At 33.0% G+C, this 21,410-nt stretch overlaps 1 protein-coding gene across 1 annotated transcript in view; it reads left to right on the top strand.

The window, feature by feature from the left end:
* The first annotated feature begins 17,415 nt into the window (after positions 1 to 17,415).
* Positions 17,416 to 21,410, top strand: part of LOC129230234 (NADH dehydrogenase (ubiquinone) complex I, assembly factor 6-like) — a 29,402-nt gene continuing 25,407 nt past the window's right edge. The window contains exons 1-3 of the mRNA XM_054864634.1: positions 17,416 to 17,587; positions 17,738 to 17,840; positions 19,840 to 19,920. Coding sequence (XP_054720609.1) covers positions 17,418 to 17,587; positions 17,738 to 17,840; positions 19,840 to 19,920 — 354 coding nt within the window. The 5' untranslated portion in view covers positions 17,416 to 17,417. The remainder of the gene's footprint in view (positions 17,588 to 17,737; positions 17,841 to 19,839; positions 19,921 to 21,410) is intronic.

Raw genomic sequence — 21,410 nt, 5'->3', positions numbered from 1 at the left:
AAGGTATTTAACTGGTTATGTACATCGTCTACATTTCAGCAACAGCCTCAAGTGATTGAATTAAAACCTTTAGTTGTATTTTTAAATGCTTTCTTTTTTTAATGTTTTTTGTGTGCGTATTTTTTAAGTAAAGTCAAATCTCAATAACTCGAAGTCTCAAAAGACCGGTAGAAAGCTTCGAGTTATCGGTAGCTCAAGTTATTAGAGGTTCCTACAGTATTCTCAAGAGTTTGGGGCCCAGTGAAAAGTTTGAGGTGAAGGTATATTCAGGGGTCTCATCCCCTAAAAGCAAGGGCGTACTCCCTCTAAATATCGGGAAGACCCCCCCCCCCCCAAAAAAAGTGAAAACTACCCCTCAAAACAGTCCCCACTCCCTAAAAATTTTAATGTCGCACTCTGCACCATGACCAACCCCACCCCCGCCCTAGGTAGGCACCCCTGGTATATTCGAGTTATAACTCTGCGAGTTATCGAGCCTCAACTGTGAGTAACTTCGATAGGACAAAACCAAACATAGTGACAGTAAATAAAATGAAAATCGTCACCAAGGTTAGAACTGGGCAGTCTCGATAATTCGAAAATTATTACTCGAATATTCTTTTATCTCGAAGTTTTGAATGAAGTGTGAAGTGAAAAAAAGGGGGTGTTTGAAACGAGCACGAGCACTGAGAACACTGCACAATAAAAAGCATGTTGCAAGGACAAATGTTTCAAGGGAGGGATGATTGATTTCATTACGTATCCTTTACTACACATCTTGGTAATCTCCCTTCTGTTAGCATCAAAGATAGCCTAAAAAGGCCTTTTTTGAATATTAAAAATTTACCAGTGGGGATGTACCCCTCCCTTGTATTTTTCTGTGGTGTGCTGGGACAGGCTGAAAGTTGTAGAGGGTGCTTTTCTGGGTAGTCGAAGAAATATACTGAGAAGCTGTCTGCATTGAGATGTTACAAAGCACCTAGTGCTATAATACTGCTAAAGAAATGCAGAACATGTTGTTTATGCTGACGCAGATTGCATTATATTGAACAGTAATGAGATGTTTATACTATAGTACAGCATGCTCTATGAATCCACAGCAACAAAAAGGCTTCGTGTTTTAACTGTCCTACACAATGCTGCCTGCTACCTCTTTCATATGGCATATCTGGACTGTGATGCTGTTATATATGCCCTTCTGACCCTTTTCAAAACTTTTCCATATTCTTTGATCACCTTATATGTCGTATATCTTGTATCGTAACTTTACACCTCAGAGCCAGACTAACATGACTCCAAAAATTTTGCAATCTTCACTTTATTACTGCATTGAACGTAGAATACCATTCCGTGTCAACATATGAGATCCTTATTCTATGAAAGATATTCCTTCACAAATATTAGCTGCGTTAAAAGAGCGCAAGTCCCATCCTTTCTATGCCTCAGACAAACGTTTTCGCTCTCTCTTGAAAGGTAACGAAAATGGACTAACGCTAGTCTGGCTCAGAGGTACAGGTACCATAACCCTAAATTTGATTTGGTTGCATCAATACATAAATATCAAAACATTTTATTATTTTAGCATAAGCTGAACAGGTCATCAAATTAATTTTGTGCTCATTGTCTTTGGAAATCATAGTCGAGGGTGTATACACACAAATATCATTAGCAGTTAGCCTTGAACAAAATTAGCAAGTTGTTTCTTTACATCCCATGATATTGGGATCCCATTCTTTCCTTCTGTGCATCTGAGATGAAATAGTTCTTTTTTTTAACTTCTCTACTCTCAAATAATAGATATCAATTAGAAACCTACTGCAAGTAGAATTTACACTTAAAACAATATTCCTTTTATCTCATACAAAATGGTTCTATGAGAGGAAGGAAAATAACTGTCTTAGAAGGTATTAAAAATGAAGTGATTATTTAATTAGAGGGAGAAATGTGTTGTTTAATTTATATGCTAATTTTATAATTGCATTGAATTTTTAATTGAAAACCGTATAAAAAAGATTTAAATGCTGCATATATCTTGCATGATTATTAAAAAGCGCTTTTAGTAAATGTTAATTATGATTTAGAAAGTTTTTACCTTGCTTGCCTTTTGTATCTAATATATTTGTTTACGTTTTAAGTCATAACACATGTGTATTTTTGTTTTTATTATGATCTGTAGTTATAAAAGGGAAAAAATGTTTAAAAAATGTTCTTTTCGGTGCACAAGCTAGTGTTTTGCAAAATTACTAAAAAGGAGAAACAAATAATTGCATTCCTACATGCTTTTATTTTAAAATAATAATAATAATACAAAATGCTATGGCTTTTTGCATTAGCTCTATTAAAATTTATTTTTTGAGTTAAATTACGATTTCTTTTCGCTTTATATTGTACTTTGCACTTAAAGGGTCTTCCTGCGGGGATTCTGTTTGACCCTTTGGGCATTCCACTTCTTCTTGAAATATATGTCGGTTGAAGTTTTATTTTTCTACCTTTCCGTCTGGGTGAAAAAAATTTTACTTATTAAATTTAATTTTTGATTCAATTATGTGCCCGTTTTGATATTCTTTAAATAGTCAACTTTGTTAATTTTGTTTTGTCAATATTTTCATATGACACTAGTCTTTTTAATTCGTCTACAAATAATTGCTTATCTTCAGCTGGGGTATTAATAACTTGAGAACTAGTAGAGGAATCCTGTATTTCGTTTTTGATTTCTTGATGGTCAAGAGTCACTGATTTCATTGACTTCATTGTCTAATATGACATTTTCAAGTACCATCTCAGAGAAGATGCTTCAGTTAAGCCAAGAAAAAAAATTAGGGGCTGGACATTTGGGACCTAAAGCAATTTTAACTAATTCATGCCTATCTATATATTTAAGTTTGGTACTATTAGGCAATATAAGTCCATTTTTATCCTGCAGCAAACATTCGTAAATGAAGTCATTAGTAAAATAGAAATAATTAGTAAAAAAGTTAGAAATTTAAGCGGCAATCACGACTTGCGCTTGTGGCTCGAAGGCTGGCGATGAATCCCTTCCCAAACGTTTCTCCTTGCCAATCGATCGTAGTGCCATCTGTGCGACCTGCGAACGCGGTTGTGTTTCTAAATTCGCGGCCGGGACTGCAAAAATTTATATGTTTCAAGGCTTCGATTAAAGAAAAAAAAAACTTTTACTTTTTTCTTTTTCTGTTCACAAAGTATGAAAAGAATTACGTTTTTGAAAGAAAGTTTTGAAAGTCATGAATAACATTTTTAAAAACTTTCTAATCATTTGAAGGGTATTCATAGTTTCGTTTTCTTCAGAAAACAGGTGTAAATTTGTTACATAAAAAACATTGTTGTAAATCTTCAGAAGAAAAAAAATTAAAATATCAATTTGAATTCTGAAATTTTGTATTCAAATTATGTTTTCCGCAATCACGAGTTGTGACACGACCCTACTCAGGGCGGTTACGTGTGTATAGTGATTTGCAGGCGTATGCTTGTGCGCTAAGAACGGTCAAGTGAGAACAATAAGCAATTGTGATTGCTCAATAAAATCAATGCAAATTAAAATTATTAAAAATTTTTATTTAAAGAAGGTTTTAATAAGTCATTTATGATGTTGAAATGTTGTGTTAGGGCTTATGTAGAAACGTTTTGAATGATATTTATGCTAAAACTTATGTTTAAAAAGTTGACAGTACAAATTTCTAGGGAGACTCGAGCCACCTCCCTCCCTCCCCTTAAGGGGCAGCCGTAGCTACTACATATATTGTACAATAAATTATGAAAGCGTTAGGGTGTTCATTCAAACAACATGCGCAATTGAACCAGAAGATAAAATTAGGAAGCATTTGAAGAGGCACCCACCTATCGGGGACTAGTATTTTAAAAAAAAAAAAGATAAAGATAGTTAAAAAAAATAACAAATATTAATTTTAATTCTAAAATTTTGAATTCAAATTATGTTTTTCGTAATCACGAGTTGCGACAAGACCTAACTCCTTGGAGTTATTGTTTCTAGAAACGGCTCCTGTTCCCCCAAGCCTGGACCGCCCTCCTCCTGGGCGGTATTGTGAATGTGTCAGGAACAGAGGCTGGTGCGCGGTGGTGTTGCAGAGACCCCTGGTCCACGGTGAAAAAGGAACCAAACACCAAGGACTGTCAAGTGAGAACAATTCACCAAATATCCTAAATAAACAAACAAACCACTGACGTAGACCGGAAGTAGCCAATCTTATTTCCGGTTAAGCGCCAATCTCCATTGCTAGAGATTAGAGTCCCTATATGAAAACGTAGTTTTCAGAGTTGCGACAACGCGGTATCATTTTCCTATTGGTCGAAGACCGCCTGAGGCAGTGTTTCTTCTTCTCCCGTAGGATTAACATGGAGCGTATGACAGTGCTGTGGAAAAACCCAGAATCTGGAAAATTAAAGGTGAGTCCAAGATTTTAATGCTCATATTACTGTTCTATAATGTTCAAATTATACGTATGTAGCTTTACTTGAGTGAGTCCATTCCTATTTCTTTACCTAATGTGTAATTATATCAAGAACATGTGTTCCGGTGTGCTAAAATTCCCTTCTGACACTTTATTTGGGTCTTTTATAGTTAGTTTTCCTGTTAAATCGATTATTCCAATCACAACGTTATTGAAAAACAACACTTTAAGACAAGGCAAAAGTTTAAATTGTGTAAATTAAATTTTTTTAACGATAGATCTCTGTATTCAGTTTGGCGCGATCAATTTCGTGCTTGGCGACGAGTGGATGTAAACAAAACACACACTTGTGATGTGATGTACGTGAGGATGTCTTAACATGTGATTTGTATTATAAATGCTGAATGTTGCAGAATTTGTTTTTTTAAATAAATGTGACTTGATATTAAAACCCATTTTAACTTATGTTTTAATGTTAGGGCTTTTATTTTTGCCGATCATTGACAAAAATTGACTTATGTATCGTTTTTAATATTCCTTCAAGCTATAAAACTCCAAGTTAAATCTTCTCTTTATGCAACGTAAGTATTTACAGTGTCAAATTTTTGTTTTTTGAAAGGAGATGCAGAGGAAATAAAATGCTTATAAATTATAGAACTTTCAATGCTTGCTGGCAGTATCTTGTAAAAACATTTCGATTTAAGGAAAAACGATTTGTTATCATTTTCTGCCAAATATTTATTAGTTAAAAATTGTAAAAAAAATGTCAATTCAATTATGAAATTAATGTCACCACATGAATTTGCAAAAGCGTTTGAGGTGGATATGAAGTAGAACACTTGCTTGACACACAGCAGTTTTTATCGATTTTTTAGGTTGAGCGAGCCAATTTAAAATGTACTATTTTATTAAAAATTTAATGAATTGTAGGCAGTTTTGGTTATTTTGGTAATTTACTCTTTTTTATTCAACAAGCATGTCACTCTCTGTGTGTTCCATCATAAACAGAAAACTGAGATGTTCTAAGTTCGTTTCAAGTAGTGTGTTGGTACTTTTTATTATGCTCTAATTAGGGTTACTAATTTTTAGGTTGCCTTGTTATTTCCTTTACATGCTACTCTTTCTTTATCACCTGAAGAATAAAGTGCATGCTATCACCCCGCTTCAGGTTAGTAAAAATTTCTATTTTTATTGAGAAAATGATTTTTAAATAATTATGGCCATGATTGATACATAATTAAGTTTTAACAAGAGTTGAATTACCTTTGAGATCAGGACCGTTATCATGGGCTTTTGAGATTGTAAAAGTCCTCCCAGCCACAGCTCTTGTTTGTCAGAAATTAGGTACATTTAAAGTTTTGCATGTTGAAATATCAATACTTTTATGATAAAATGCTGAATCAAAGATTTTTTAAGTGAAACTTTTTATGCAAGGGCTTTGAAGTTATGATCCAATCTTTTTGCATGTCGAAAAGTGGTGGGGCTAAGCAATGTCGGTTAGAAGGAAAGCAGTGGCTTGCTTGCCTTCAGGTATGGGAGAAAAGTGAGACATTACACTCTTCTCGCTTCCTTTCTCATTTTGTATGGTTGCATGTACTGCGTTCAGGCAGCACGGAGATCAATATGTACATTTGTCGTAAACAGATCATTTCTCTTCTTAAGAAGGAAGAAGATGATCATTATCAATGGACACATGTATATAATTTTATGTAAAAATATGAATAAGAAACACAATCTGTTCAAAAGTATTTGATGAATAGTTAAAATGTTTCACGTCTATCGTGTGTCATTATGACACAACCTGTTTCATGGAATCAAACTTTAGAAGAATTCTACTCTTCTAGATCAGCAGAAAAATAAAGTACATGAAGCTCTCACCCCACATCAAGTTCGTAAAAATTTCGATATTTAGTGGGAAAATGATTTTTAAATAATCCTATCTCGATTAATGTGGAGTTAAATTTTAACTGGTGTGGAATTGCATTTTAAAATAAAGGCTCATCGTGTAGCTTTGAGATTATCTATAAAGATCAGGGTTCAAAATATCCGATATTTTGATATACAGTCGAGTCCCGACTTACGCGAGGGATGCGTTCCAAGACCCCTTGCATAAGTCCAAATTTCGCATTGTGGAAAAAGGTATGTGTAAAAACTTTTATAAACATAACCAATCATTTTAGACACGTGTAAACACAACCTTAAACAGTTTAAAACCTTTTCTTAACCATACCTTACTGTTTCTTACATAAAGAACTGAATTTTTATTTGTATTTAAAAAAAAAGCCGTTTTATTCAACATAAAAATACTGCTATGATGCACAAAAACAATGATCAATGGGAAAGAAAGACATAAAATAAACCGGTACTGTACGTACAGCATTTAATAAGGAGAACAAATGCCCTATAGTTGTACAGTACAGTTGATTCAGTAATGATATTTGTAACTTAAAAAAAGTGAAAATGATGATTTATGCTGCAGTTATTCTAATATATTTTTAAATACAGTTGCTTCATTGGTTCTTTTATAAAGTTTCCATCTATGGCATTACCCCTTTTCCTGGTTTCTTTAATTTACAATAAAAAACAGCTTCCATTTTCCTAATTTTTGCATTTTGCTTGTATACTATTACTCGGTGAACTTTTATGGATTTCCTTTTCTTGACTTTTAATTGTACATATGGAAGATTCACTCATACCGTCATACCTAATTGTTGTGCTACCCTTCGAAGCATTTTTTGGTTCAGCTTCAGCTTTTCAAGATGCTTTACGTTTTCTTTAATTGTCAGAAACGTTCTCTTTTTCTTTCTATCTTCACCAACTTGAGATAAAGCAGCACTCCTAGGTGTCGTTATATTTCGTTAACTTTCGCATTTAGAATGGAAAAAAAATAATGAAAGACTAGTACAGTGTGGGTACTTCTGCTCTCAGTGATTCTAAAGGGATGAAGATCCGTTCACAAAAACAACTTACTCACCGGGGTTCCTTTCCGAAAATTTTCATGTTGCGGGTTAGGAATTTGTGCTAGCTCAAAAATTTTTACTGTTGAAAAAATCGCATTATAGCCATTTCGCGTAAGTCGGATCGCTTTGTAGCGGGAGTCGACTGTATATTGGATATTTTGATATTTATCCGATGTTTTCAACCAATGCAAAATAAAGTGTTTAGTAACTGCTTCCTTAAATCAGAGTTATTTATTTTTCTTATATTATTATTATAATGCATCATCTTTTAATGTAATTTTTCTTTCATTATTTATATTCATTTATTACATGTTCATGATTTTGCCTCACCCACTCAAAAAGTAATTCAATTGCATCCGAGTTCATTTCAACCACTCATAAAAATAAATATATAAATAAATAAATATTCAATTTATCAGAGCTTATCTTAATTTGTTGAAGTCTTCAGAAAATCAATACTTTTGTCAGGAAATAGAATATTGAAATAAAGGGGAATTCAAATGCTCTAAAACAGTGGTGCCCAACATAAGGCTTTCAAAACTGATTCATGTGGCCAGCTGAAATATCAGGTATAGATAAATGAATTTACTAAAACATGTGGCTTTATTTTAAAGAATTTAAATTCAAGCATCAATATATTGCATTATCTATATTTTTACTTCACTTAAATTTATATATTAAAAACAAACAAAAACAGTTTATAATTAATTTCTTTAGTATGCACTCACATTTTTCAATCACAATCACAAGTAAGCGCTTTGATGAGGTAGTGGCATTCACGTAAAAGTTTAATACAGGAGTTCAATTTTTTTTCCGCAATCTTGACTAAAACCATTAAAAAAATTAATTCATAGTTTTCTGAAAAGTACTCAGGACTGCTGAAATAACACTTTCTGGAATAAAATTTGTTCAATATAACTGTACCATGTGATTTCATTATAGGATTTGTAGGACCATAAGAGCTATTTGTTGGTCAAAAAATAAATAAAAAATATTAATATTATTCAAATAATTGGAACCCGTACAACATGCCCCACTGTCCAACATGCCCCACTGTCCAACGTGCCCCACCTCCCCCTACAATTTTGTTGTCTATATTCCTAAGTGAGGTGCAGAAAAAACAAGCAAGTTTTCTCACGGTTCCTAAAAAATTTAGAAGCACAAACGTTCATTACTTATTTTAGTCATCATAAACTAATTATTTCTCTTCTTGATGATGCACAGTAACAAATATGTACATAATTTTATGTACATAATTAAATGAAAAACAATCTATGCTAGTCAAAAGAGATTGATGAACTAGGTAAAATATTCCCCTGTAATATGTGTTTTACTTTTTCAAGTGTTTTTAAAAGACACCCTGTTATTTGAAATTAAATTTTACAACACACTTAATGCAAAGAAGTTGAAATACAGCTCTATTTCAATTAAAGTGTGTTTATTTATTTTCCATTTATAATTTTTTGAACTAGTTTAAAAAAAAAAAACATTCCTGCCAATTGTGTTCAGCCGTATTGATAATTTAGCACATTTGAAGAGTTTTTCCTCTGCTTTTAAATTTATTTGCGCTTAATGTTTTTTAAGTGTCTTCCAGATATTCTGCAACTTGAAGAAAGCTCAACTACTAGCTGAATGGCCCTGATGCAGATGTTCTAGAAAACTCATGATAGTATTGTACTGTTTGCTTAAAGAATTGTATAATAGAATGATCTCCAATATTTAGTTTACAAGGATGTCCAGAAATCATTTTCCAAGTTTTCTTAGCTTGACAGCTTTATCAAAACTAATGAAGTTGTTTAAAAAAAATAATAAACTTCCATACATAATATGCCATTCATGTTTCTTATGCTTCTTATTATGCTGATGACTTCAGGAGATTTGTTGCCGAAATGGTCTTTGGACTTTCAACAATGACATACAAACCAACAAAAATTCTGTGTTTAAATGCTAAATAGTGTAATTAAATGAAATTTTGATCTTCTTCATAAAAACATTGCTGTATTTCTGATTTGTCACGCTTATTATCATATTTATTATCATTCATTTGTATAATAATATTGAAATGTAAAGAGGTAAAACAAACAATAATTTTGCAACAAAAATTGAGAAATAGCTGGAATTCTGTTTTGATTCTCTAAATTTGGAGTTTTGAATTTGTTTTGTAAAACAAATGCTTTAAGGTTTATGCTTGTTTGTCATGTAAAAATATTGTTTTCAATTTAGATTTTTAATAAATTTTTCGGTATTCAATGCAAGGCTAAAAAATTTAGGTATGCATAAAATTATGAAAGATATATTTAGGTTTGTTTAATTCAGCATTAAATGAACAGTTCATTGATGCTTATTCTCTTTGTGTAATTATCCAGAAATCCCCCCCCCCCCTCTCAAGAAGAGATTTTTCTCCCCATTTAAACTACAGGACAGGATTTGAATAACTGCAAATAACTCTAATTTTGGAAGGGATAGGTAGCAACTGTTATCTTAGTCCACTTCCGACTGTCAATGCACCTTCTCTGTTTCTGACTAAATTCTGGAAGCATTTTTCAGGATGTTGGAATATAGGTCATGTTCATCCATCCATGATACAGGGTAATGAATGGAATTGCAATCTATATGAAAAAATCTGAACAAATAATTTAATTTATTTCAATCAAGGGTTTTTTTTTTCCCACAAACATTCACTTCACAAATAGTATAAAAGAAAATAAATTACAAGCATCAGTATACTTTGCCCTGTCTAATCGAAACTCCCTAATTGAGTAGATGGGAGTAAAGCCTATAACAAAATTTATTTTCTTTATGCTTATAAGTGACTGAAATTTTTGATTAAACTTGTGTTTTGTCCATAGTTATTAGTTTTAGGAAATGATACTTTGGAGTAAAGAATTTTTAAAAATTTGATAATAATAACCACGTTTTGAACATGTGAATATTTTTAAGTTACATTGCATTTCAGAAAACAAAGATTAATCTTTGCTTATTTTGTTACTTAAGCAGTTATTGACAATAATAGTTTGCCCCAAAATCTATAAAAACTACAAATTCTGTTTTAGTACCCTGAATTTGATTTTAATTGCCTCATTGAGAAAAATGTCTTTGTTTTCTCTTTTTTTTTTGTGTAAAAATGTTAGAAATTCTATGTTTGAAATAAAGTTTACAGATGTAACAGCACCAAAAAATAAATTGAACATTAGAGACTTTTGTTGTAATCTTTATGTGGTAATGACCTGAACTGTTAATATGGAATGAATGAGTTTTCTTCATGCTAAGTTGTATTTAAAATCTTTGTCAAAATTAAATGTAAGCAATGCTTTTTCACGAACATTGAAAATAAGTACAAGTCCTCTACTGGTGCTGGGAATGATTTTTTCCTTTGTTTCATTAAGAAAGTGTCTACTTTCTTTTCTTTATAATATTGTTTTGATTTGAAAATATTGTTCAAAATGTAAGTAATAGATGCATGATGTGATGCAGAGAAATAAATAAATAACAATAGATACATTTGTTTCTTATTCATATGAGTTGAAAATAAGTAATGTTTCAAATTACACCCCCTCAACTACTCAATTTTTTTCTGAATATTTCTATCTACATCAAATTAAAGTAATAATTTTCAACTTTATTTAAATTAATATTTTAACCAAGAGTGCCTACTGAACCACTAAAATATTTAGAGGTTCTTGGTATTCTTTCCTTCTTTTTTTTTTGGGGGGGGGGGGGTTTACCTCGTTTTGACCATCTACCTATTTCTAGTATTGAACTTTCAAATTTTCCTTTGCATATTTATCTTTCAAATTTTTAATTTAATGTTTAACTTAATCACATTTAAATCAGAAAATTGTACAAGGTAAACGTAAACATGCAATTTTAATTAGCATTTTTTTTAATAGCAAACCATTTTAATTAGTGATATTGCTTTTTAGATGGTTACAAAAAATATTTTTAGATTTAAAACCCTTTACAACGTTTGCCTTTCCGAAACAAAAACAAGCAATTTCTAATGTGCATTATCTGTCGTTCATTCATTTATTTTCATTTTCTTACCTTTTTTTTTCTCTTATTTTGAATCAATTAAATTCTAACACATGAAGCTGAGAATTCACATGCTGCGAACCAAAAAAAATAAAAATAAAAATTATTACAAAAATAAATAAATAAATAAAACTTTCCGCAGATTTAAATGGATATATTTTTGCTGAAATTAAAGAATAATAAATTATTCCTTAGTTTTAACTGTAAAAGGCATGTGACAGCAAAGTTGCACTTTTTGAAGATGAGCCCATTAGTGACTGAAGTTTTTAATTAAACTAATGTTTTCTTTTTCGGATGAAAATGCTGAAAATTTTGTGTTTTAAATAAAGTTTATAGATACAATAACACCAAAAAGTAAATTGAACAACAGAGATCTATGTTGTTTACAACAACAACAAGATTACAACAATAAGATCATGGTATTGATTTGAAAATTTAGCATGAAATAAATGAGTTTGCCTCATGCTAAATTGTTTTTATTTAGTTTTTGCTTTGTCATAAAAATTCAAAATAAGTACAGGTCCTTTTTTGGTGCTCTAAATTGTTTTAATTTTGTTTCATTAAAAAAATGTCTACTATCTAACTACCTTTCATTCTAGTATTGTTTTGGTATAAAAATGTTGTTGAAAATTTTAAATAATAGATAGTGGACTTTAGAGACGTACCGAGTAGCACTTTGGCCGAGTACCGAGTACTCGGCCTTTCACTACTCGGCCGAGTACCGAGTTACCGAGTACTCGGCCTTTCACTACTCGGCTGAGTTACCAAGTATCAGTTATGCTTTAAGAAGAACCACCGACACACATGTGATGAATTTTGAACTTATTGGAATAGTAGTATAGACCTCCTTGTCCATACAACAGTTTTTAAAACTAAATTCCTGCTGAAATTTAATTATGCATTATATATACAATTTTGTTTGTGTCAAAAATTTTACAAAGAAAAATATTTTTAAAATTAAAAATAAATAAATAAAAGGTATGATTAATCAAATTGGAATTAAAACAAATTACAGTAAAATCCCTCTAATGCGGACACTAACGGGGCAAATTTTTTTGTCCACAATATAGAAGTGTCCGCAGGACAGAGGTTTAATAATGTTATTTGCATTGGAACTGTGGAATTAAAAATTGTCCGCATAAGAGGGGTGTCCGTTAGGAGGGGTTTCACTGTATACCAATCAATTATAAGATAAATAAATACCTTTGTGCTGAATAGTAAAGTCAGACCAAACAACGTAAGTAGAAGCACAAATTTGTAAATTACAGCAGACACGTGTTTCGGCGTTACAGGGAACGCCTTTTTCAATGCAAAAAATAATGAGCTTATGGATGAAAGGACATCCGACAAAAGCCAAGAGCAGATAAGCATGCAGCTTAAAAGATAAAAACAGCGGATTAGCCAAACACCAATGACAAAGTTATAAACCGATCAAGAACCAATAGGAATGCAAGCAAAGGCCAGGAGCTTTCTCCCTGTAACGCCGAAACACGTGTCTGCTGTAATTTACAAATTTGTGCTTCTACTTACGTTGTTTGGTCTGACTTTACAATCAATTATAGTTCTAGTCCGTCAAACATAAATAATTTTTAAAAGCAGATAAAACATATGTGCAGGACCACTGCAGACACGTGTTTCTGCACCCCCCCCCCCCCCCCGTTACAAGGAATGTCTTTTTCAGTGCATGACATGTGAGCTAAAGAACGTAAAGACATTCAACAAAAAAATCCGACTTTTGTCGGATGCCTTTAAATCTACGAGCTCCCATTTTGTGCATTGAAAAAGGAATTCCTTGCAATGCCAAAACACGTGTCTGCAGTGTTCCTGCACTGTGCTTTTAACGTTGTTTTATTTCCTTTTATTTTTTAAGCAAAGGTATTTTTACATTTTTTATAACTAATTTTTATTTGTAGCAAAAATCCATTTTTAATATAAAAATTCCATATTTTCTATACTTACCTTTTTTGTGTAATTTTTAATAAATAAGTTTTATTAACTTTGGGGACATTAAAATAAAGATTTATTCCATTGAAGCATTACAAACTTCATTATTCTCAAAATTTAAATTTGACGTATAAATTTTAATTGTAAATGATTGCAGAATATAATGCTTGCTCTTTTTTTTAAATAAATTTTAGTATCTGTCTTGGACAATATTCAATTTTTTGCAACTACTCGGTATTGGCCGAGTATCTGATCAGAATTTGGCCGAGTACCGAGTACTCGGCAAATTGGCCGAGTACCGAGTAGTTACCGAGTACTCGGTACGTCTCTAGTGGACTTTCAAGAAATAAATATAAAATAATGAAGACATCTGTTTCTTATGCATATAAGAATGTTGAAAAAATATAATGTGTCAAAATACACCCCCCCCCCCTCCCCACTTTAACTTCCCAATTTATTTCTGAATATTTCTATCTGCATCTTGTTTCAAATAAAAATGACCTCTGATTAATATAGTTTCAGTTTTCAACTTTATACAAATTAATCTATTAACTAGGTGTGCCCACTAAATCATTAAAATATTCAGATGTTCTTAATCTCTTTTTTTTTTTTTTTTGGGAGTGGGTTGGGGCAAGATAGGATCCCCGCAGTGTGGGGTGCCCCATGTCGTAAGGGGTCCAACGGCCTCTAAAATTAAAGAAAAAAAAATTGAAAATACCTAGCACTAAGACTTATTTAACGTTACAAATATACACTGATATGGCCTCTGGGGAGGGGCTATACAGATTTTGTTGCAGGGAGGCCTAAAATGTATAGATCCTGGCCTGGCAAGGATACCTTGTTTTAAGCTTCTACATATTTCTAGTATTACTCTTTCAAACTTTCCATTGCATATACATGGGTGCCACACCCCTAACAGCACCCCCCCCCCCGTACGTGGGCATCCCAGGCATATATTTCCTTTCGGAATTTTTAAGCTAAAGCTAAACATTAAAATGCCATTTAAATCAGAAAATTGTATATTTTTCCTTTTATAGAAAAAAAAGTAAGTAATGCTTTTGATATCAATATAAGAAATATTTCTATGTTCAAAAATCTTTATAAAGCTTAATTTAATGTAGCAAAAACAAGCAATTTTTTATGTTCGTTATTTGTTGCTTATTTATTTATTTTCATTTTCTTAATCAGTGTTTATTCTTTCATTCATTTTGAATCAATTAAAATTATTATATAATTTTCGTTCTCTCGGAATCTTTTGATTAATTTAAAATTGATCGTATTAAAGAGAATAAGGTTTAAGAAAAAAAAATCTGCTCTTAGTTCTGCTAACACAGGACTATTTTGTCTTTTTTTTAATGTTTGAATCAAAATCGAGCGTTTCACTTATTGAACAGCATGCATTTTCGAATCCGCGTGCTTACATCCTTCAGAACCCGTTTCAGCCACTCTTTCCGCTCCCGTTTGCGACTATTTTTTTAAATGAAACTCGAAAGCGAACAAGGAGCCAATCTTGCAGCTCGGCGGCAACCCTATCTTCCCCCTGTAACCGGTTGCGCTTTCCGAGCGTAGCTGTTGTCGCAACTCTGAAAACTACGTTTTCATATACTAGAGATAGGTGTTCATAGCGAAAGCGATTTTGTTGTGCTTCTTTAAAAAGCAGAATAATGTCTTCTGCGTATTTCAATGCATTAAATAAGAAAGACAAACTTAGTTATTGTTAAAAATTATCTTTCAATGGCTGTGACCTTACCGATCCTTTAGTAGATGGATAGCGAATCTATTGCTAACGATTGATGTTTACAGTGTTCAGGCAATTTTGTTTTCTTTCAGTTCTAGGTAGAATCATGTCTTTTGCGTATTTTAATGCATGAAATGAGTATAATAGGCTTTGCTATTCTCAAAAATTGTCGATCAACGGATCTGATTTTCCTGATCCTTTAAATACAGAAATAAGAAAAAAAAAAAAAAAAGAGTCTTCGTTTGTCGATCATTACCGCGATTTCTATGATAAGCATTTATGAATACCTCCTAAACAGAAATAAAGTTGATACAAAGTCTGCTTTCAAGAATCACAAATCTACTGGATTGCAAGTACGTTGTGAATTGTAATTCCTATTCTTAAGTTGAAGCTATTTTTTCAAAGATGAAAGCTTTTCTGCACTGTGTTCACACAAAATGGCTATGACAGGGAGTTTTGGTGTCATATTCAATCAATTCTCCTGTTGTAGCTTTTCAGTTCACACACACTTATTACAGTTGCTACCTAATTTTCAGGTTTGATATTTAATATATTTTATTACATATTTCTTCATCACTTTTTTTTTTTTGTTTGTTTAATCAACTTGCTTCTGTAGCAAGATTGATAGGCATAAAAAAAATTGAAAGATAACAAAATTTAAATTTAATCTCCGAGTGCTTTCTCCTGCGTTAAAATTGCTTTGAATGTAATACCAATAGCTGTACTATGATACTATACTATAACTTTAAATAATGTGTTTGTTTACCGATTGTCGAATATCTAAATTTGTTTACAATTAGAGCGCCTGATATTAAAGTGCCGTCAATAACTCGAAGTCCCAAGAGACGGGCTAAATGGTTCGAGTTATTGATAGTTCGAGCTATGGGAAGTTTTTTCTCATGAGGTAATGAATAGTGATTCTTTATTTTAATCACACAAATCAAACTGTTTGAAACCCGTCAAAACACTGGAAACTTTCAGCTTTGCAGGAAGCAAATAAAAAATTGTTCAGGTTGAGTTTTTATAATAATCAATTTAATATAGATCAATATAGATCTTCACACATTACAGTAAAAATACAAAGCTGATGAAATTAAGGTGAATGTTTCCAGCTCGTAAATACCTCGCACAAAGTGTGTTTACTACATAATATTCATTAAGATTCAATCCTTTCGCTTTAAAGCATTGGCTTTGATTCGACGATCAGGACCTTTAGAAATTTGAACATCTTTATTTCTGACATCTTATTTGCTCCTGTCCTCATGCTGTACCCGAAAGCAGAACAACATCCCCTCTTTTTACGAAAATTTTGCGCCTTTGAAATTCATGATTAATTTAAAAAATTCAATCAAATTACAGATACGTAAACAGAGCAATTCGTCGTAAGAAGCAATACAAATAAGACTTCCGCCGGAAGTTTTGAGTGACCCCGTGCAGCCCTGCCACCTAGTGTTCAAAAGAGGAAGCGTGGCTTGGAATTTGGTGAATAAGCAATCGTGATTGCTCAAAAAAACAAACAAAAAAAAAAACGTTTTTTTAAAATACCGTCTACGCTTCGTTTTTGTGCTGATATTATATTTTGATTTGTGACGTAATGGATTTTAACCAATGAAATACCAGATGAGTGAAGGGTCGTTCACTATGTTTAGACTCCTCTTTGTTACAAGCTGAAGACTACCATAGTAGGATCAAGATATCAATAGTTCGGTTCTAATACCGCAAGAAAAGATTTTTCACGTTTGAATAAAATTCGCATTGAAATCAATTTTTAAAATAGCTACGCTCATATCATCTTTAATACAATTCACATTTCCTCTTTTACTTCACTTTTAATTTAATAAGAGAATTTGTCATTTGGGCTGCGTTCGGAAACGATCCATCGGTTACACCGCGTGGTTAGTCCGGTGTGGTTATGACGTATTTGGAATTTCTCTAGGAATTCCGGTAGAACAGCTGTGTTTCCGAACGCTCGTGGTTAAACCGCGGTAGTTCTAATTCAGCAGCAAACGACACTCCAATCAACGCGTAACTTTCATAGTAGGCAAGTCACGTGCGTTACGATCAAAACATGAAACACGACCGGATTGGCCAACACAGACTTTGTGACGTTTGTGATCTCGCTAACCGCTTCCAGACAGCGGTGCCACAGGTTGCTACCAAGTCGACCGCCAGAAAACAACCGCAGTGTTTCCGAACGCGGTTAAGTGACGTCAGCGGTTCCACCGCAAGCGTTTCCGAACGCTTGCGGTTGCACCGAGGCGACCGATCCGCGTTTCCGAATGCACCCTGGAAGAACGGAAACCACATTCGGCTGTAAACATAAACAAAGAAAAAATCATGGCAGCTTCCATGAGAGTGTCATCTAATTGCTTTGTTTTTAATTTAAATTGTATTTTAAAATTTAGAAACTACAAATTTCGCTTAGGATCTGTACTTAATTCAAACTCTAATAGAAATCTTTCGACCAAAGAGTTATTTCCTTATCAATACTGCCGGGAAACTGTAAGGTGCAAGGTTTTATAAATGTTTGCCGCAATAGCTATGTCTTGTGTGTATGTGTGTGTGTGTTTTTTTAAGCAAAACTTTACTTCATGTTTTATTGTTTTTTTTTTCAACGAATAGTTTGAGACACCTTCCTTTTTGATATTCTCTTGCAGAAAATATGATTACGAAAATTATTTGTGCAGTCTTCTGCTTTCGGATTCTGCTGTCAGAAGCGCTGCTATTGTGATACGAGCCTTCAATGCAGAAATATCTCAGGTATGAGGTATGCAGTAATTTATAGAATATACTATAGTGTGCAAAATAAATTAGGTAAGCGCAATTTTTTGGGTGCGTTTACATGTTTTCATGTGCAGTGATAATTACGAAATCAGTGAGAAATTTACCATCTTTAACAAAACTCCCAGAATTGCTGGTTTGAAGAAGGGTTTATATGCATGTAATAATTGAATCATTTTAAAACCCCTGAATAGTGTATAGAAAATGTATAGTTTTAAAATCATATAAATTTGTGTTTGCTAATGGTACATGGGTTAGTATACATTTTGTTAGTAGCCCAAACAAGTTACACAAAACATTACTAATGGATAGATCAGAAAATCGCAAATGAACTGCAACGGTTTAAGAAAAATGGGGAATGAAGCAGAAATTAAAAAGGTTCAAAATGAATACATTGTTCTGTACTGAGAAAAAGAAAATTTGAGATTGATTGAGAGTTAAGAATTTGAAGATGAACGTAATTTTTTTTTAAAAAGTGATTTTATCACAAGTGCATCAATTACAACGTTTCAAATTGCTCGTCGTATATTAAAACGGTCAATCATTTTTTAAGTGAACGAACAGGTTCGTTCATTTTAAGGATTCATTCTTTTTGACCCAAAATTCAGACACCGCACTGGAGAGTAGTTCCTTCACTTGGTCCCATTGCCAAGAAAAATTGCAGCCGAGTCAAGTGTGCATGATTGTATTTTGTCACTTGTTAGAAGTTTGAATTATCATTCAAAAAATTGAGAATTTCCCTTTTCATTAAGCATGAGAACGTGTAATTTTGGTGTCATTAACTGTACTCGTCTCAGTTTTTGTGACTCAGGGCTCTAGGTTACAAGGCATAGTTCCAGTTAGGCGGTCAACCGAACACGGAACCGCAGTGTTTAGTTCATAAGTATGCGAATTACCACAGCCCCTTCTCAGTTTGGTCACCCCCCTTCGTTCCATGAAACTTATAAAACTTAAACTACACTCAACTCTTGACCAGGCCCCTCCAAAGTCTGTTTTCCCAAGTTTCTAACTAGGCTGACACAGGCCTCTCGTCGGCCCTGCTTAGTACTCATTTTATCTACTGAAGGAATGAAAGGTGGAGTTGAACATAAACTAGCACTTCCACTGAGCCACAGTTTAACATGCATGGGATATATTGCATCAATTTCCTACATCATCGACTATCGTCAGGGACGTACACAGATTTTAGGACCTGTCACAAATGACTTGCCCGGGCTAACCTCCATATTGCTTACCTAACATCCCGACAAAAAATTTCACCACTCATTTTAAAAATATTGGCCTTTCAGGCTTGGGCCCGGGCCAACAGGTCCCCCCCCCCCCTGTGCACGCCCCTGACTAAGGTATGCAAATAAATTCAGAGAAAGCAATTTCTTCACAAATTGAGAGGTTTGCTTTTTAAAGGAGGTTCATATGCATGAGATAATTTAAATCTTCACACAAGAAGGCGGATAAAATTTCTAGGCATAAAAATAAAAGGTTTAAACACCATTTTTACTGAATCCACAGGTATTTTTTAGAGAATTCTTCAAAGTATGAACAAAACGTATGCAGAATGGCACTGGTAAATAATCTAGCTGTACGAAAAATTCTGTAGTAGCTAGATCAGGGGGGGGGGGGGTGCTTTGAAAATTCATATTTTTACGCCGAAATAGGAGTGTCTTTTGATATCTCCCCCCCCCTAAAAATTCATTGGAAAAATTTGCAAATGGGGGGTACTTAGTTTCGTCATCCAAACATACAGTTGAACTCTCCTAATATAAATACAAATGCGACGACCAGCAAAAGGCTCTGTTCCCAGCTAGACTTATCCTAGTGAGTTTATAAGTCCCCAATGAAGATCGATGTCCCTCTTAAAGCTATCCACTCCCTTGCTTGTTACCGCCTCTTGGGGTAAACTGTTCCAAGTGCTAACCAAGTTCCAAGCTGTGCTGCCAATCATCTGATGTAATTTATCATTTTTCCCATTTTATTTTAGATTAGAGATATGGTATCAACAGTTTCTATTGGAGAGATGAGATTTAAATTTTGGAAAAATGCTTTAGAAAATACTTTTAAAGTAAGTGCCAGCATTCTGTTTGTTTTGTTTGCTTGAGTGAATAAATGTAGTCTTTATTTTTGTGTTGAATTCCTTTTTAATTAAAATAAAATGATAAAATTTATGAAGAAAAGAAATGTTGATTAAAAAATTAAATAAACTGAGAATTACGAAAAAAATTGTTTAAATACGTGCAAAGGCATCAATTTTATGTTAAGAAAAGTAAAGAGGAAATTATAAAAGGACAAAACCTTAACCACTTATTTTATTGTTTTTTTTTTTTTTAATTTGGTATAAAATAATTTATATTTTGCTTGCATTGTGTATAATGCGTTTTCATACTGCCTCACTCATGAAAACATTGTTCAAGTCCATCATTTCAAAAGTTTTTGTTGGGGGTGAAGGGGGGTTGAAACTAGTGATGTTCCAGATATCCATATCCATGGATATCCAAGGGAAAATAAAGATCGGTATCCATATCCGTTACTTTTTTGACGGATCTTAAACGGATCATTTCTATTCTAAAATTTTTTAAATATTTGAATAAAAAACTCCTAAATTCCATTTAAATTAGGTTTTATTCCCAATTTAAATTATAAGGTATTATTTCAGAAGCCAATCTGTACCGTCCCCCCCCCTCCCCCCGTTGCAAAAAGGAAGGGGAAATAAGTTTTAAAAGTGTGTATCAGTGTGTCTTTTTGTGGCATCGTAGCTCCTAAACAGATGAACCGATTTCGATAGTTCATTTTTCGTTCAAAAGGTGACTGGATCGAAAGTGTTCTTAGCTTGGCCTCGTTTTTGTAGAACTTTAATTACCGGAGATATTAATTAAAAACCGATTTAACGTTTTTCAAAATTAGTGTAGTAAAAATTTACCCGTACGTTAAAAATGTTGACCCTAATTGAAAGAACGAAGTTTTCTGCGTTTGATATTTATTTGAAACTTCCAATATATACAGTAGGAACTATAATCTTGTTAAGTAAATTTTAAAGGCAATTTGAAGCCTTTATACGCGTGATTGGTAGCGATTTCATAGTCGGAAGATAAGGAGAAAAAGCTCAATGATTTAAATTTTTTACCTGCTGTCAGTTCATATTTGTTAACAAATGTGTGTTCTGACCCGCAAAATTTATCTTAATATGAAGTCGGCTCTCTGGACATGTTTTGTTTTTTTAATTTTTAATTTAATATTAGTTTTTGTTATTGATTTGGGGCTTCTGTTATTCTTCTTTTTTTTTCTCGGCATCCTTTAAAAAACGTGAGACTAAATTATCTATTTACTGTTTGTAAAGGCGTTTCCGACTCTGTATTTCGTCGGTCGGAGAAGTTCAGTGGAATGGGTCAGCTCTGCATTTATGCTGAAATAAAATGAGAAAAATTATTTCTAGCCTGTCCAGTACGGCTTTACACTCTTGCTCCTGTATCCTACATCTACCGAGTAAGCTAGAAATAATTTATCACATTCCATCTAAGTATTAATGCAGCGTTGACTCATTCCTTCCAGCTCTCT

Source organism: Uloborus diversus, chromosome 9, assembly GCF_026930045.1.
Source record: "Uloborus diversus isolate 005 chromosome 9, Udiv.v.3.1, whole genome shotgun sequence".
In the NCBI taxonomy this organism is placed as follows: Eukaryota; Metazoa; Arthropoda; class Arachnida; order Araneae; family Uloboridae; genus Uloborus; species Uloborus diversus.
The sequence above is the reverse complement of the archived record's forward strand: the minus strand, read 5'-3'. Positions and strand labels throughout refer to the sequence as shown.